Below are 16,740 nucleotides of genomic sequence, written 5' to 3'. Positions count from 1 at the left end.
GCTAAGTCGGTTAAATATCCAACTTCAGCTCAGGTCATGATCTCATGGTTCCTGGGTTCAAGCCCTGTGTTGGTCTCTGTGCTGACAGCTCAGAGCCTAGAGCTTGCTTCAGATTCTGTGGCTCCCTCTCTCTCACCCTACCCTGCTCATTCTCTCTCTCTCTCTCTTCTCTCTCTCTCTCAAATAAACATTAAAAAAAATAAGTTTACCCCTTCAGGTCCTATTTGCAGCAACGAATATTTCTTTGAAATGCCAGACAGACCCAGCAGTAGCCAACAGTACTCTTCAGATCTCGAGTTAAAAGTTCAGGTTCTCTGAGCATTTGGTGTTGCAGTGGCACTTGCCCAAAACTGGTACCTCCCTACAGCTGGATAACTTTAAATGTACCGGTGAAAAAAGGCTTTTTTTCCCCATCAAGGGGAAGAAAGAAAATCACTCCTCAAAACCCGCAGACCTGGCTGTGAGGTCTTTCCTCCTGTCCCATCTCTTCGAGTTTGCGTTTTGCAGTGAAGCAAGAGAGACTAAAATCTAACCTGACTTACAAGAAACAAGACAGTGATGGCTATAAAGGGAGTGACCAGGAGCAAATGAGATATTCCTTCACCTCCCACATCCAATATATGTGCCTCGCAGAAAAACAACAAAAAATAACAGGTCCACACAATACAACAGCTAAAATTACAAAATCCATTCATCCAAGGATGGTGGAAGGCAGGAAAGGGACTTGCAAGGATAAATAGCACAGGGAGAAAAAAGAAAAAAGTATTCAAATCGCTCCAGGCACGGGGGCCGACAAGTGCTAGAAAAGAGCTGCAGAAAAACCTGTGGTCCATTCAGAATCACCGGTGTCAAAAATCCACATCCTGGGGTCGGGAAGATTCTGCCTTATGTGCACCAGTGACAAAGATCCCAGTTCCTCAGAGAGAAGGGAATATGCAGCGGGCCCTTGGCAGAGTGGGTCCTGCCTTCCCAGGTGGAGGAAGGGACAAGGAAAAGAGATCCTGCAGCCTCCTTCCGATCCCACCCATCCCCTTTGGATGGCAGGTGACTCAGTGGCCGGCAGCAGCCTTCAGTTTGGCAGGAGAGCGATGGCGGTGATGGGAATTTTTCTGCAAAGATCGAGCTACTCAGGGGAGACTATAGGTAGACCGTCTTGTGGAAAAGTCTGTTGCTTAAGAAAACCACCAAGGAGAAGAGGCGCCACTGGAAAAGACATGCCGTGCCAGGGGTCTTTGCTTCATTGCCGCCCATAATGAACAGAGGAACAAGGATGGGGAGGAGGCATCCACTGAGAATATACCAGGACGGCGTTGCTGTGAGGAAAGCCAAGGGCAACCAAATCCAAAGTGGTGAGGCCAGTTCCTTTCTGTGCTTGACAACTGCTGGTGCCTTTCAATTCCTCTATTGAACCAATGATATTCAAAGCAGTACAGTGAGTAGAGGAGGGACATACGCAGAAGACTAACGAGCTGACCAACAAGGTGGTTGAGAAGGAGACTCACAAACATCCCCCGGGTGAGAAAAAGAGCCTGCCGCAAAAGGTTGAAGAGCATGTCAGTAATTATTTGGCTGAGACTAGGGAATGGGTGGGGCTTCCTCCCTGATACCTCAGATGCTAGATCAGCTATGTCTTGAAAACAAATGGCATTGACAACTTTGCTGAGCACAGACAGAGGAAGCATGCAAAAAGCACTGAAAATGGACGGAAGGAAGAAACATCTCCACGTAGTGATGGATCGCCGACAATTTGGGCTGTTACGGAGTGGAGTACAGAAATGAACACCTGATAAAACAAGAGGAGACTCAACCAGAATGCCCCGCCACCCCAAGTGCAGCACTGGAAAATTCCACTAAGGCTATGCGGCTCAGTCTCCTGCTTCCTTTCTGTACGTTGGGCTGTCCTCGGCGTCAGCACACCTGCTTGCCCTTCTTTGACGCTGCTCCTCTCTCTTTTGCTGAATCTGAGCATGTAGCTTTGAGATGGCACAAATTCCCTACAGGGAGTCTTTGATTTCCCTGGCAAAGTCCTAGGAAAAGGTTTGACACCTGTCAGCCATCTCTTCACCACCCAAAACTTACCAACTACGCAGAGGAGACAGAAGCATCTCAAAATCTCTCATCATGAAGGACCTTCTCTTCAAGAAAGAGGATACTCCGAGTGGAAATTAACAAGATCAGAGAAAGGAACGAAGCATTCAGAATGGAAGCCTGAGAGAGAAAGAATCTGAAGCAGTCTCCGTGCTCGGTGTGGAGTTAACATGGGGCTCGATCACATGATCCTGGGATCACGGCCTGAGCCGAAATCAAGAGTTGGACGCTCAAACAACTGAGCCACCCGGGTGCCCCTCTGTCCTTTTACTTTTAATCTGTGTCTTTATATTTATTATTTTTTTAAAAGTTTATTTATTTATTTTGAGAGAAAGAGAATGGGGGGAGGGCAGAGACAGAGGGAGAGAGAGAATCCCAGGCAGGACCTGCACTGTCAACAGGGCTCAAACTCACAAACCATGAGATCATGACCTAAGTGGAACTCAGGCGCTCAACCTCCTGAGCCACTTAGGTGCTCCTGCCTTCTCTAGTTTTAATTCAACATTTCAGAAGATTGCACTTCCTCTTTTCTTTCAGCATATCGGCATACCGTGTACTTCTTTTAAACCGTTCTTAGTGGTTGTCCTAGTATTTGCAATATACGTTTACAACTAACATTACTCCAGCTTCTATACCATTTCACGAGTGTGCAGCTAACCTTACAACAGAATATTCCCGATTCCTCCCTCTGTCCCTCATAACATTGCTGTCATTCATTTCACTTATCCATATGCTATAATCCCCCAACACGTTGTTGCTATTACTACTTTGAAGACTTATCTATCAGATCCATTAAGAATAAGAAACATGAAAGATTTTATTGTATCTTTATTTATTCCTTCTCTGGTGCTCTTTGTTATACAGATCTGAGTTTGTGACCTGTGTCATGTCCCTTCTCTCTGAAGAATTTCTTTAACACTTTTTTAAAGTTTATTTATTTTGAGAGAGAGAGAGAGAGAGTGCAGAAGCAGGGGGAGGGGCAGGGAGGGAAGGAGAGAGGGAGTCCCGAACAGGCTCCCCACTGTCAGCGCAGAGCCCGATGCAGGGCTTGATCTCACAAACCGCGAGGTCATGCAAGTGGGGGTGGGGCGGAGAGAGAGGAAGAGAGAGAGAGAGAGAATCCCAAACTCGACTTGGGGTTCGATCCCACGAACTGTGAGATCGTGACCTGAGCCGAAGTCAAGACTCGGACACTTAACCGACTGAACCACCCGGGCGCCCCTGAAGAGATCTTTCTCTAAACTGTAATGTGAGGAGGAAGTGGGGCTTCCGGAGGGAAGATCTATAATGCCTGACACCACTCCTCAGACTGGACCCCCAGCGGCTTTTAATTCTCAAGCTAGCCCGCCCTCAGCCTCCAGCAATTCATCACAATCACTATTTAAGGGTTCCTCCCAGCTTATTAAACTTGTAGAATCAATGAGTAAACATATGAGAGTGTTTCCTTCAAAAGATGAGTGAAATACACAAAGCTTGGGCACGCTAGTTCTTTTTTTAAAAAAGGAAAAACTCAAAGGCCCAGAATTGAGAGTGAGAATCATACACGAGTGTACGAGGGCACGATATATGACATGTCCCGCCGGGCCCTGCCCGGGCCCAGCCCAGGGCATGTGACAAAGCACCCCATGATGGCCTTGGGGGGCCCACAGGAGAGGAAGCACGTCCTCAGAGTCACTCAGCAGGCGGGGAGTGTGGATGGAAGTGCCTGAAATAGAAGCCTGTGCACAACCTCTGAGTGGGAGCTGAGGGAACCCTTCTAGGGCTGAGATGTTCCCACAAGGAGCAGGGTTTTGTGTGTGTGTGTGTGTGTGTGTGTGTGTGTGTGTGTTGGCCGATCCTGTCTGCCTGGCTCCCTAGAGGCTGAGTGGAACCCATCTCAGGGGGAGTCCCGGTCCAAGGTCCCGAGCTCAAGGCCACCACCGCTGCACGTGTTTAAAACCTTGAGTGATAAGGAGTCTCAGCTTCAAGTTTGGGGGAAGATAAGAAAAGCTTCAAAGCCTGTGGTTGGGACCAAAAGTGCTCCCTCCAAGGGGCCGAAGCGTGAGTTACTCAGAAGTCTGCGCCTCCCCGAGGGATTTGCGTTGAGGAATGACCTCAGCCCAGAGCAGTGCTAACCCTGCAGGCTATTAGCTCCACAGAGACAGCGGCTGTGAATGGATCTCGGGGTGCCCAACGCCTGGCACAGTAGTTGCGAGCTAGAAGGTATACAGCCAACAGGCTCATCAACCATTTTTTTTTTTTTTTTTTTTTTTTTGTAAATAATGAAAGCGATGTTTGCTCATTGTGAATAGTCAGAACGTAATTGCCCGAGGTTGAAAATCCAAAGCCCTGGGGCGCCTGGGTGGCTCAGTCGGTTAAGCGTCCGACTTCGGCTCAGGTCACCATCTCGCGGTCCGTGAGTTCGAGCCCCGTGTCAGGCTCTGGGCTGATGGCTCAGAGCCTGGAGCCTGTTTCCGATTCTGTGTCTCCCTCTCTCTGACCCTCCCCCGTTCATGATCTGTCTCTCTCTGTCTCAAAAATAAATAAACGTTAAAAAAAAAAAATTTAAAAAAAAAAAAAAGAAAATCCGAAGCCCTGTCTGACACCTGCTCTGGTTTCTTGAAGTTCCTTTTTTTTTCTGTTTGTTTTGGTCCATCCTTCACGTGGGGACTCTTTCATCAAGCATCTGGTGATCCTGGCTTTTCTTGCGCATGCGATCGTGAATCATCACCATCGGAAGCTCTGGGGCTTGGGAGGTTTCTCATCTGAGGCCCCATCTTGGGGTGATGGGACCAGGACACGGGTATTCCTCTGGGGGCCCCCACACGGTGTTGGAGTGTTGGTGGTCAGAGCTTCAGTCATTTTCCCTTGGCAGTTTTCCCTGAGAATAACTTTTCAATGCCCGGCTTGGGGCTGTAGTGGAGCGAAGGGCTGGGGTCTGAACACCCCACATGCAGACTGTCACGTAATTCTCCGGTCATCCGTCTCTGTCTTCAGTCTGGCGTCCACACCCCCATCCTCACTCCCCTCTGTGCTGAGCAAGGTGCTCCCAAGTCTACAGTCGCTCTGGTCCTTCCCTGCATTTTCTGGCTGGCTCCCGAGACGCTGGGCAGAACCCATTTGGACAGGCAAGGCCACTGGAAAAAGTGGATCTGAGGGTGTAACAGTTCACCCAGAACTATAATTGTCAGCCTCGCCCCACTTCATGACATTCTGCCAACTCCTGCGGCTTTCCAGGGTGCCTTGGCATGAGTCCCCTGCTTCCTGTGGGCTCGTCACCTGCAGTCTGAGGTCTCGGCTTCTCCAGGTCTGGTGAGTTAGGTCCACTTGTTCACTCTGTGTTCATCATCAAAGGTGAACATTTGAACACATGGTCGAACATTTGTTGACCTCTCTCATCTATTTTGGTCCCCTCTCCCATTTGCTCCATCTTATGTCATTTTATTCCTTTAACTGCTATTTTGGGGGAGCTTCAGAAGAGTGGAGATAAATACCTTAGTTCAATCTGTCAGGTGCTATGGGTACACCTTGCTTTTCCCCTTAAACAAGGTATTAAGGAAGGTCTTTCTTTCTTTCTTTCTTTCTTTCTTTCTTTCTTTCTTTCTTATTTCTTTTTTAAAGTTTATTTATTTTGAGAGAGACGGAGAGCAGGGGAGGGGCAGAGAGAGGGTGAGAGAGAGAGAATCTCAAGCGGGCTCTGCAATGTCAGCCCGAAGTGTGAATCGGGGCTCGAATTCACGAACATGAGATCATGACCTGAGCCAAAATCAAGAGTCAAATGCTTAACTGACTGAGCCACCCAGGCGACCCCCCCCTCCCCGCCCTTTATTTCTTTTGTGGAAGATTTTATTTTTAAGTAATCTCTACACCCAGCATAGAGCTCAAGAGTCAAGAGTCACATATACCACCAACTGAGCAAGACAACCATTCCCTGTATTCTTTTTTTTTTTTTTAATGTTTATTTATTTATTTTGAGAGAGAGAGAGAGGGCAAGAGAGCTCTGCACCATCAGCAAAGAGCCTGATGCGGGGCTTCAACTCACAAACTGTGAGATCATGACCTGAACTGAAATCAGGAGTTGGATGCCCAACCGACTGAGCCACCCAGGATCCCCCACCCCCCGCCCCACTTTATTCCTTTTTAATGGGATATAAAATTCCAGGCTCAAGAGGGAACACCTAAGCCTGTTTTAGGTTTATGTTACATCCTTGAATGTTGCAAGGAGCGTAATGGACATTGTTGTACATCAATAATTATGTGTAGAAATATATAAGGGACGGAAGAAGAGAGGGAGAGAGAGAAAGAAAGAGAAAAGGAAAGAGGAGGAAAGGAGTCTGTGTGGAATGTCAGGCGTCTGAACCAGACAGGTGGGGGGAGAGCCTTGGGGGGTGAGTACGCTGTGTTTCCCATCTTGACCCACTCTGCCCGGACCGCATCCTTCCCTCTCAGTTCTGGTACCCATGGCCTGCCCACCGCCTCAGGCTCAAACCCGTTACTGGTAAGAGAAGCAACTTCCCCTTGGGTTATGGTCCACCAGGATCTGGAAACAAGCTGACGCTGGGACGGACAAGGCCACAATCGTCATGGCCAGAGTGGACTCTGTGTGCCTTTTGTCCCCAAAGGATGCCCTGACTCCCAGACCTGAGTGTCAGTATGACTGAAGGAACATCAGCCAGCCATCATGAGCTCTACCGTCGCCTGAGACTCAGGCTCATCTGAAGGTGCCTGGATAGGAAAGGGAAGAGCCCAGGAGTCTCCAACTCAGCTCTGCCTCCTCTTGTATCCGGCTTTGGTCAGGTTTGCAAATTCTCTGGCTTCTCCTTCCCCACCTACTCTTGGGAGAGAATGGCTTCTGCTAATATATTAAGGAGATTTGATTTGTCTATTTAGATCATACAAGTATATTTGTATATTTAGGGGAGGTTTGCATGTCTCACATCAAGCACCTACTTCCTGAGCACTTGACATTGATTGAGTATTGAAGGATACTGAGGAATAACGTCCAACAATCAGCTCACTCAACAGATATTAACTGAGGCCTCCTGTTGTATGTACCAGCCCCTGGGGCTGTCGGTGCATAGTAGCAGGCAAACAGACACGGTCCCTTCTCTTATTCTGAGTTCAGAGGGGTCTTAGCAGGAGGATCTGATCTAAGTTTCTCAAAGACCGGCCGGGCTGCTGTGGGGAGAATGACGAGCAGGGGGCAAGAGAAGGACAAAGGAAGGGCAGTTATGAGGCTCCCTCAGTGGATGGGGCGAGAGCTAATGGTGGTTGCTGGTGGCGGAGGAGGTGGAAGAGGAGGGAGGACTTCTTGTAGCATCTGGTCACGTGAGGGTGGGGGAAAGCGTCATGTGACTGCAGGAACAGGGTGGACGGTGATGCCTTTTACCGTGATGGGGAAGAACTGGCTGGAATGTGGGAAGGAGCAGTTAACGGACGCATCTGAAGGCTCAGCACAGGCTCAGCCCTGGGAGGCATGGAGAGGCGTGTGGGGAGAGGCCCAGGCAGCTCCAGGGATGTGGTGCCTGTGTGCAGCAAGGGAAGAGGGGCGTCACACCAGCCACTGTGATCGTGGTCTCCTCATAAGACCTGGTTGGTGCTCTGTCACTTTTAAGCCCTTTCACACACTATCTACTCGATCCACATCGCAAGTAAGATAGGTAGTGTTATCTCCATTCTGCAGATGAGGAAACTGAGACTTGGCGAGGTTGTCACTAACCCCAACTCGGACAACCGGGATGGATGTGAACCGGAGGAGGCTCTAAAATGTCTGTATAGGAGTCTGCTCTGGGGTGGGCTGGGCTGGGGCTTTATCTTGAAGTTTCATTGTATATCAGTCGCACCAGTCTTACTTGAATTTGTGTTTTTGGGTGGGGGGCACTGGGAGAGGGTGGGAGAAACCAATGGGCATGGAACGAAGGGTATAAAGCCCCTCAGGTCATTGGTTGGGAGATCCACTGAGGCACACCCAGCTCTGTCTTGAGCACACCCAAGCAGGGAGTGCTTTCCTGTTCTGGATGGAAGGAATTGTTCCCAGATCACAGGAGATGGTGTGGACCAGCATGGCTGGGGAGGAGGCAAAGCCTGACTCAGATGGATCCCTGTAAGATTTGAGGGGCCGGGAAGGCTGCCCCAGGAGGGAGGGGGTCAAGGAGCAAAGGGCTGGTGTGCTATCAATTAGAAGATACCAGGACCTTTCAGCTCTAGACATGGGCCACCTGCACTGGGGGGCTGAGACTTTCATACTTGAGTTAGAAATTGGGGCGCGGGTGTTCTGGGTCGGTGCCCGCGAAAGGTTCAACCCTAGCTTCACAGGACATGGGCCTGCCTTCTCCTCCCCAGGCCCCCACCTCCAGGCAGCAGCTTTGTATTCCTTGATATTTTGCAGTTTTGATCTGCCTATCAGGTCAGCCTCAAATGTGCCCTACCTGGCCTGAGACATAATTGTAGAAGTCCAAGATAGTAAAGCAACGCACCCCTCTCCTCTCCTGCCGGCATGTCCAGTGCCCTCCCACCCAGACCCCCTTAGCAGAGAACACCCCACCCTGCTGTCCTCAATCAGTGGTTCTCAACTGATGGGATGCATGCAGGGTTTTTAACCATCTTGCTGTCCCTGCAGTCTGATGGGAGGTTTTGTCTGAGACGATCCGTGAGTGAATATCTGGCCAGAACCATCCTGCCGTTCTCCCTCTGTCTGCAAAACTACTAGTTCTCAAAGCTCTCCTCAAGCACCACCTCCCCCGTCTTCTCCCCCACTCGGGCTGGGTTCTGGCCACCCCCCCCCTTTACTCCCAGGGCACCCCTTCATCCTGCCCCTTGTCTTTGCTACTATATACGGTGCAAGTGGTACAACCTTGATTTTTTTCCCATTTCGGTAGACAAGTCATTGACATTGATGAAACATCCTTTTCCTACTCAGTTGAAACATTGCTTTTGTTGAACGTGTTTTCCACGTATGCTCAAATCTACCTCTGTCTGTCTGTCCTGATGCCTGTTCCATGCTTTGATCTCAATGAGTTTATAGTAAGTTTTGAATAGTATGCCCCTGGTCATTGCTATCTTTTTGTTTGAACTCGAGGAGAACTGACATGTTTTATGATATTGCTTCCGTATGCGGGAACATGTTCGGATCTTGTTTATGCCCTGCACTAGGTTTTGTAGATTTTACTATCTAATTTATTGTGATTCAATTTAGTCCTAAGTATTTTATAGCTTTTGACACTCCTGTGGATTCATTTGCCCCTGCTTCTATTTCTAATTGGTTTCTGCTAACGTACAGAAACGCTATTAATTTTTGTATATTCACCTTAAATCCAGCAAATTCTATTTTATTCCTGGTCTATTTTTTTTTTTTTTAGAGTCTAGAAAACTGAAGGCTTTTGTAGATATCCAAACATATCTACAACTATTGGCAGTTATATCATAATCATACACACACACACACACACACACACACACACGTATTTTTCCCCTTTTCTTAGTATAATAGCCAAAAATTTTAAGACAATGCCGAGCAGCATGGTGGTACCCTTCACGCGTTTTTTTTTATTACTTATTTTAATGGCAACACCTTTAGCATTTCAAAGTTTATGGTGTTTATGGTTGGTTTTTAGGAAATAGGGCATATATGTGCGCTTGCCAGGGTACCCGACTGAAATCTCTCCCCCACAGGGGTGCCCATGGGAGCTGATGTTGACGAGGTGTTGATTTTAGCATCAAAAAGACAAGTCAGAGCTCCTGACCATCACAAGATTTTTTAGCAGAGCAAATTAGAGGATCTTATTTCATATGTTAGGTTTCTACTTATTTTCCTTTGGAGAAATGGTCTGGGACAAAAATTAAAAGAAAACAATATAATAATAATCAAAAGGAGAAGGAGGAGAAGAAAAGAAAAAGAGAAGGAGGAGGAGGAGGAAAGGGAGGGGGAAGGAGAGGAGAATCAGCTGCATTAATCAAGGTAGTGATGTTAATGTTGGGCTATTGGGTGTCCTAGAGACCCCAGATGAGTTGGGACAGGTCAGTATTTGGAGCAACTCAGAACCCTGGGCCTCTGCAGTGCAGGGTCCTCTTGGGGACAGGAAGCTGAGTCAGAAAAGCTCAAAGCTGACAAGTATACGTGTATGGGGGTGGCAGGCAAGTGAAGGAGGCAACCGGCCTCTCTGGTGAAGCAATCTTTACTCCCACATTCCCCCTCCCCTTCTCGTTCACATCCCCGGAGCTGAGGCACCTCTGTAGATCTCAGGTGACCCTGAGCAGACTCCTTTGCAGGACCCCCATATGAAGGGAACAGAAATGACCAAAACAAGGGGCCGGGGCTGCCACAGAGAAAGCAAGGACACAGGGCCCGGGGGCACTGGGCATGGGGGTCCCACCCTCAGATCTCTGACACACACAGAGACTGGGCAGAACCAGGAATAATAACTACCAACATGTAGCACCTTTACAACAATTCTCTGGGCATTTCATTTTACAGATGAAGAAACTGGAACTCAGAGAAGTTAAGGAACTTGCTCGACGTTGCACAGATAGTAAATGGCAGAGCTGGGATTCAAATCCAGGCAAACTGACCCCAGAGCCTGTTGCCCCAGAATGTTCGCACTCAGCCATCCAGGCCACTCATGCTAAGGTCAAGGACCAAAGATCAGATCATCTAAAAGCTGCCAAGTTTTGCCTGGGACCCTGGAGTTCATGCACACACCAGACTTTGTCTGCAGACAGAATAAGTAACGTGAACATGGTTAGGTCCCAGAGTGGGTTGTATGGTACTCCTCCCCACCCCGCCCCCCCACAAGATATCTCCACCCAGAATCTCAGAATGTGACCTTATTTGGCATAAGGGTCTTTGCAGATGTAACTGAGGTAAGAATCTCAAGATGAGATCATCCTGGATTAAGGTGGGCCCTAAATCCAGTAAAAATTGTCTTATTAAGAGGCAACAGAAAACACTGAGACACAGGGGAAAGACCATGAGACAGAGATTGACTTAATGTCACCACAAGCCAAAGAATACCAGGAGCTTTCGGAGGCTGGAAGGCACAAGGAAAGATTCTTCCTTAGAAACTTCAGAGGACAGATGGCCTTGCCAACACCTTGATTTCAGACTTCTGGCCTCCAGAACTGAGAGAGAATGAATTTCTGTCATTTTAAGCCCCCCAGTTTGTGGGAATATGTTACAACAGCCGTAGGAAACTAATACAGCTCCCTATGACTTGTAAGAAACAGGGCATTTAAGGGGCACCCGTCTGACTCAGTTGGTGGAGCGTATGACTCTTGATCTCCAGGTCATGTGTTCAAGCCCCAGGTTGGGAGTGGAACTTAGTTAAAAAAAAAAAAAAAAAAGCAAAAAAGCAAAGGCATTTAAAACTACTACTAAGCTCATCCTTGCTATTTGCCATTATGTACTTTTCTCAATCGATGGATATAAAATACATCCACTGTGTCCATATGCGTCATGTGGATAGTGATGAAATTTGACTTTTATGAAATATATATTACATTTGCAACCCCATCGTCTTACAGAGAGGGCACGTGGATTCCAGAGGGGGCGGTGAAGAAACAAGCGAGCAGGCTGGTCTGGAGCCCAGCTCCCCTGACTTGTGAGTCATCCCTCTTCCTCCAGAGCCCAGTAAATTATAGATCACTCATAGCTCTTCACCAACTGACTCCAAGGAAATCAGAACCCTCCTTGTCCAGCAGGAGGCTTAGAAACACTTCCTGCTTCCCTCTCTTTGCCTCCCGGTTTGGTCATGTTAAGGGCCCGGTTTACCCACCGCCATTGGTCCAGAAAACCAAGAATTGCTAAAGGACATTGTGTCAGGTTTGCCCAACCCACGCTGTGTGACCTAGCCCTGCGCGCCCCACCTCAACCCCTCTCGCCCGCCTCTGCCACCCCCTGATTTCACCACTCCGGGCTAGAATGGAACGGGGCAGCCTGATAAAAGGAGAGCAGGGTCTAGAGAGTCGGTTGCACAGGCTGGAGACTGGTGCCGAGCCAGCGCCATGGCACGGTCCGTGGCCCGGGCAGGTGAGTAGGCCGGCAGGGACAGTGGGCGGGGCCCTGGGGGCTGTAAGGCAGGGAGGTGGCTTCTGCCTCGTGGCGCTGTTTGGGAGGGTACCGAAGCATCAGGAGAACCTCAGAGAGCCATCCTATTCCTTCCTCTGCCTCTATTCCTGTGGGCCCCCTTTGGCTCTTTCAATTCAAGAGCCTTTGTGTTGCAAGGAAAGGCTTTTCTCAACAGGCTGAAATGGACTTTTCCTGTGCCCCCTCGCCCCCTCCGGGTCCTGGAAGCCCAGAGTCGGTGAACACCACTGCGGTGGGTGGTTTTGTCTTTCCCACGTTCTTAAGCTTCTGCTTTTGGTCCTCATGCAAGAGATGCCCCCTGCCAGCAGCTTCCCCAGCCCCGTGCTGGTTGTCTTGCAAGAAAGCGGGCAGCCTGGGGGCCACGACCTTGGGTGCCCTTGCAAGTTCTCTTGCCCTTGCAAGCCCTTGCAAGGCTTTATTAGGTGAATGGGAAAATTCAAGGTCACCAGAAAGGTGAAATAAATCTTTTTAAAGGAGTCCTGCCGAGCCTAGGTCTCCAAGCATGTTGGGAACTCAGCTAACCTCCTGAGAGGCGTGGCGGGAAAGCCACAGAATGTGGTAAATACTGGCTGTGAGCAGAGGCACAGAGGCCTCCCTGAGAGATGGGATCTCTGGCCTAACCCTTCCAAATTGGCTCTTTCCAGCCCCAGGACAGCCCCAGGTTTCCTGGCTGCTCGAAAAGGGAAACTTTCTCTCTGAAAACCTCACAAGTTAGTGGTTTTCCTAAATCTTTCTCAATACACACCGTCCTCCACTGGCGCTCTAGGGAGGGACAACCTCAACTCATGGAAACTTCCATCAGCTCTAGGACTAGTCTAGGCCAGGGAGGGGCCCCTGCTGTCTGGCCTGGGGGTGAAGGGATGGACACAGTGCCCTCCTGGGTCCCTTTTGGACAGAGGAAGGTTGATTTGCGGGAAGCCATGCTGGGTCTACCCCCCTCTGACCACCTCTACCCACTGTGTTTCAATAGGCATACAGGGCCCGGAAAAATGCAAATAACTTCGTAACCTCTGCCTTCTCTCCTGTGCTGTTACAGGTTTGATAGTTCTACTGATGATCCAATGGGGTAAGTGGTGCCTTTCCTTTGTCATTTAAATGTTGATTTTATTTTTGAAAGAGAGAGAGAGGCAGAGAGAGAGGGAGACGGAGAATCCCACGCCGGCTCCTTGCTGTCGGCGCAGAGCCTGACGTGGGGCTCGAACCCACGAACTGTGAGATCGTGACCGGAGCCGAAATTAAAAGCTGGACTCCTAACCGACTAAGCCACCCACGCGCCCCCATAAGGGGTGCCTTTCTTGAGGGTAGCCGTGGATTCCCTCGGCCCCTTCCCTGGGGGAAGGACAACAGTCCTTTGAGGTAGGAATGATGGTCGTTGTCATGGTATGGAGGAGGAAGCTGAATTGCCTGGCTACAGAGCAGCAGAGTTGGGATTTCAAGCCAGGCATGAAAATTCCAGAGACCCTGTTCTTAACCACCGTACTTCATTGCCCCTATAGTACAAAAATCCATGCATAACGTTTTTTTTTAACGTTTTATTTTTTTAATTTATTTGAGAGAGAGAGAGAGAGCACAAGCAGGGGAGGGGCAGAGAAAGAGGGAGAGAGAGAATCCCAAATAGGCTCTCTGTTGTCAGCACAGAGCCAAATGTGAGGCTCGACCTCACGAACCATGAGATCATGACCTGAGCCAAAATCAAGTCAGTGGCCCAACCGAATGAGGCACCCGGGCACCGCAGGATATTTGATATGATACGACAGGATATGATGTAAGAAGAGACTCTAGGCTTCTTCCTAGATGGTCCTACGATGTGTTCCCTAGGTTAACCCTTTGCTTTGGGGAGTTCACCAACCCTCCTCCTGTATCACTACAGGCTGTACTCTCAGCCCCCAGTGGCAAGTTCTGGCAAGTTCTACTCCTAAGTGGCCTCTGGCTAGAGCCAGTGATGACCCAAGAACTCCAGCTTCCCCTTCGGGAGCCACCGATCTGCCCAAGGGGGTCCCAGATAGTCCTTCATGTGCTGGGCTCCCACACAGCCTCCTGTGGCCATTTTGCACCTTCTTCCCCCTCCCCTGATCTCTCAGTGGCCAAATGGAGGCTGGAGGGGACTGTGGAGAGACCCTGTTGGGACAAAAAGAAGTTCTAGAGTCTAGGCACTGGCCATAGATGTGCTCCAGTACAAACTCCCCATTCTGCCAAGTCCTTGGCATAAAATTTTGGCTTGTGCAAACCATACCCTCACAGATGACAAGTTCTAGAAGAGCCCTCAGAGACCACACAATCATTTTCAGATGGGGACCCTGGGCCAGGGCTGAAGGGGCAATTGGCCCAAAGTACATTTCTGGCAGATACAGGAGTAAAAACCAGCATTCTTGCTTTCTGGTTATCTTGTCAACCTAACATAGCACTGACCTCAGTGGAGGCCCTTGCCGCTAGATCAACCCCCTGGGAACAGACATCCTCACCCACCCACCCAACGAAAGTCTCTAAACTTTCTGAGGACTCCAGAAACAAGCTGCCTTTTCCTAGCTAAAACAAGCTCTTTATTAGGACCTTATCAGCAATATTCATAAACATAGATTCTCTATAAGAGATAACAAGAGGGGCGCCTGGGTGGCTCAGTCGGTTGGGCGTCCAACTTCGGCTCAGGTCATGATCTCACGGTCCGTGAGTTTGAGCCCCGCGTCAGGCTCTGTGCTGACAGCTCAGAGCCTGGAGCCTGTTTCAGATTCTGTGTCTCCCTCTCTCTCTGACCCTCCCCCATTCATGCTCTGTCTCTCTCTGTCTCAAAAATAAATAAACATTAAAAAAAAATTTTTTAAAAAAAGAGATAACAAGAAAATGTAAAATATTTAAAGCAAGAATAAACCACAAACTCAGGCTTGTAACTGGGGCCTCTTAAGTATTTGCATTTAATTTTTAAAAAAATTTTTTTAATGTTTTTATTTATTTGTGAGACAGAGAGAGACAGAGCATGAGCAGGGGAGGAGCAAAGAGAGAGGGAGACACAGAATCTGAAACAGGCTCCAGGCTCTGAGCTGTCAGCAGAGAGCCCGATGCAGGGCTCGAACTCACAAACTGCGAGATCACGACCTGAGCTGAAGTCGGACGCTTAACGACTGAGCCAGCCAGGCGCCCCTGTATTTGCATTTTAATGAACATTCTGAAGTATTCCAAGCAACATGTTGAAAGTCCTGCCTCTCCGCTGTCAGCCTATCAAGTGTCATGTTTAACACCCTCTGGCATTAGGTAGAGGGGGTCAGTCCTCAGCAGACCCTTCTGACCACCATTTCTTTTCTTGGTCCCGAATGGCCAGGCTCTGCTGCAAAGCTGGTCTGCTACTTCACCAACTGGGCCCAGTACAGACAGGGAGCTGCTCGCTTCTTGCCCAAGGATGTGAACCCCAATCTGTGCACCCACCTCATTTATGCCTTTGCGGGCATGACCAATCACCAGCTCAGCTCCATAGAGTGGGATGATGAGGTTTTCTACCAGGAGTTCAACGGCCTGAAGAAGATGTGAGTTGCACTGGACGGGGATGGGGGTTGGTGGAGGCAGGTACCTCTTTCCAGAGCCAAAAACCTTCCCCAGCACTGCAATCCTGCTACAGACCTGCTGTGTGGCTTTGGGCAAGTCACATCACCTCTCTGGGCTTTCCTGTGCTTATACGGGAGGAGTAGGGGTAGATAGGGACTCCTTAAGGGCCCTTCCATTTAGGTCTAGGTGGGATCTGGCTTGGGAAACTGTTTTCTCCGCTGGGAATGTATGCCCTTTTTCCTCCTACAATCTATGCGTTTTTTCAGCTCCCATGTTATCACCCTCTTGACAAAGCCGCTCTGCGGATACGCCCTGATCTCTCTTCCTGAGTTCTTCATGTGTATGTCTCCCCAGCCAGATAAGAGGCCCCTGAAGACAAGAGCATGCTGTTTCTTTCCCAATCTAGAGCTCCCCTCACCCAGGATCTACGCATAGGGACTTACACCTTCCCCCCCACCCCATCAGTGCCCATCAGGGCACCCACAAGCCCTTGCTTTCCCAGTCAGTGAGGTGAGCTTGGGGAACTGGCCGGGCATTAAAACCTGCAAATTCTGGCATTTGTCTTATCTTTCCCAGGAATCCCAAGCTGAAGACACTGCTTTCCATCGGGGGCTGGAACTTTGGCACTCAGAAGTGAGTTGGCCACGGCACCTGTATGGCAGAGCCACTGGGTGGTGACCTGACTCACTGGCAAGAGAGAACCTGGCCAGTGGGTTCTGGGAATCAGGCCAGGTGGAATATAGTCAGGGTGGGGGATCAGGAGGGCGGCCTGGACTCTGGGGGCTGACCTTCCTCCTGGGCTCGTGGTGCCTCATCGGGAGGGCTGTGGAGGGGGCTTAGCTCTGACTGTTACACATCCGGTCTTGCCGGGAGCACAGGAGAGATCCTGGCCTCTTTCCAGGCCTCAGTGTCTTCCTCCATGAAATGGGTACAGGGAGAGTCCCAACTAACCTCAGACAACATACAGTGACGATATTTCCTGAGCTCTGAGACAGGATATCTTGTTTGAGAATTTTTGTTCCACTTCTGGGTGTCAAAGGCAGTCTGTGAGAACGAGC

The 16,740-nt window shown here is 49.4% G+C and overlaps 1 protein-coding gene and 1 pseudogene across 4 annotated transcripts in view; one reads left to right on the top strand and one right to left on the bottom strand.

Annotated features, from left to right (window-relative positions):
* CHIT1 (chitinase 1) overlaps nucleotides 1-16,740 on the top strand; it is a 33,270-nt gene that overhangs the window by 9,372 nt on the left and 7,158 nt on the right. Inside the window, exons 1-5 of one of the 4 annotated variants that reach the window (XM_058701600.1) lie at nucleotides 7,522-7,659; nucleotides 11,587-11,663; nucleotides 13,185-13,214; nucleotides 15,462-15,663; nucleotides 16,259-16,315. In XM_058701600.1, the coding sequence (XP_058557583.1) occupies nucleotides 13,202-13,214; nucleotides 15,462-15,663; nucleotides 16,259-16,315 (272 nt within the window). In that variant the 5' untranslated portion in view covers nucleotides 7,522-7,659; nucleotides 11,587-11,663; nucleotides 13,185-13,201. Of the gene's footprint in view, nucleotides 1-7,521; nucleotides 7,660-11,586; nucleotides 11,693-11,965; nucleotides 12,092-13,184; nucleotides 13,215-15,461; nucleotides 15,664-16,258; nucleotides 16,316-16,740 lie in introns of those variants that run through there. The other 3 variants (XM_058701599.1, XM_058701597.1, XM_058701598.1) reach the window with 3 other exon arrangements.
* LOC131496222 (etoposide-induced protein 2.4 homolog) lies at nucleotides 1,050-2,089 on the bottom strand (annotated as a pseudogene).

The sequence above is a fragment of the Neofelis nebulosa genome, chromosome 15 (assembly GCF_028018385.1).
Source record: "Neofelis nebulosa isolate mNeoNeb1 chromosome 15, mNeoNeb1.pri, whole genome shotgun sequence".
NCBI lineage: Eukaryota > Metazoa > Chordata > Mammalia > Carnivora > Felidae > Neofelis > Neofelis nebulosa.
The sequence above is the reverse complement of the archived record's forward strand: the minus strand, read 5'-3'. Positions and strand labels throughout refer to the sequence as shown.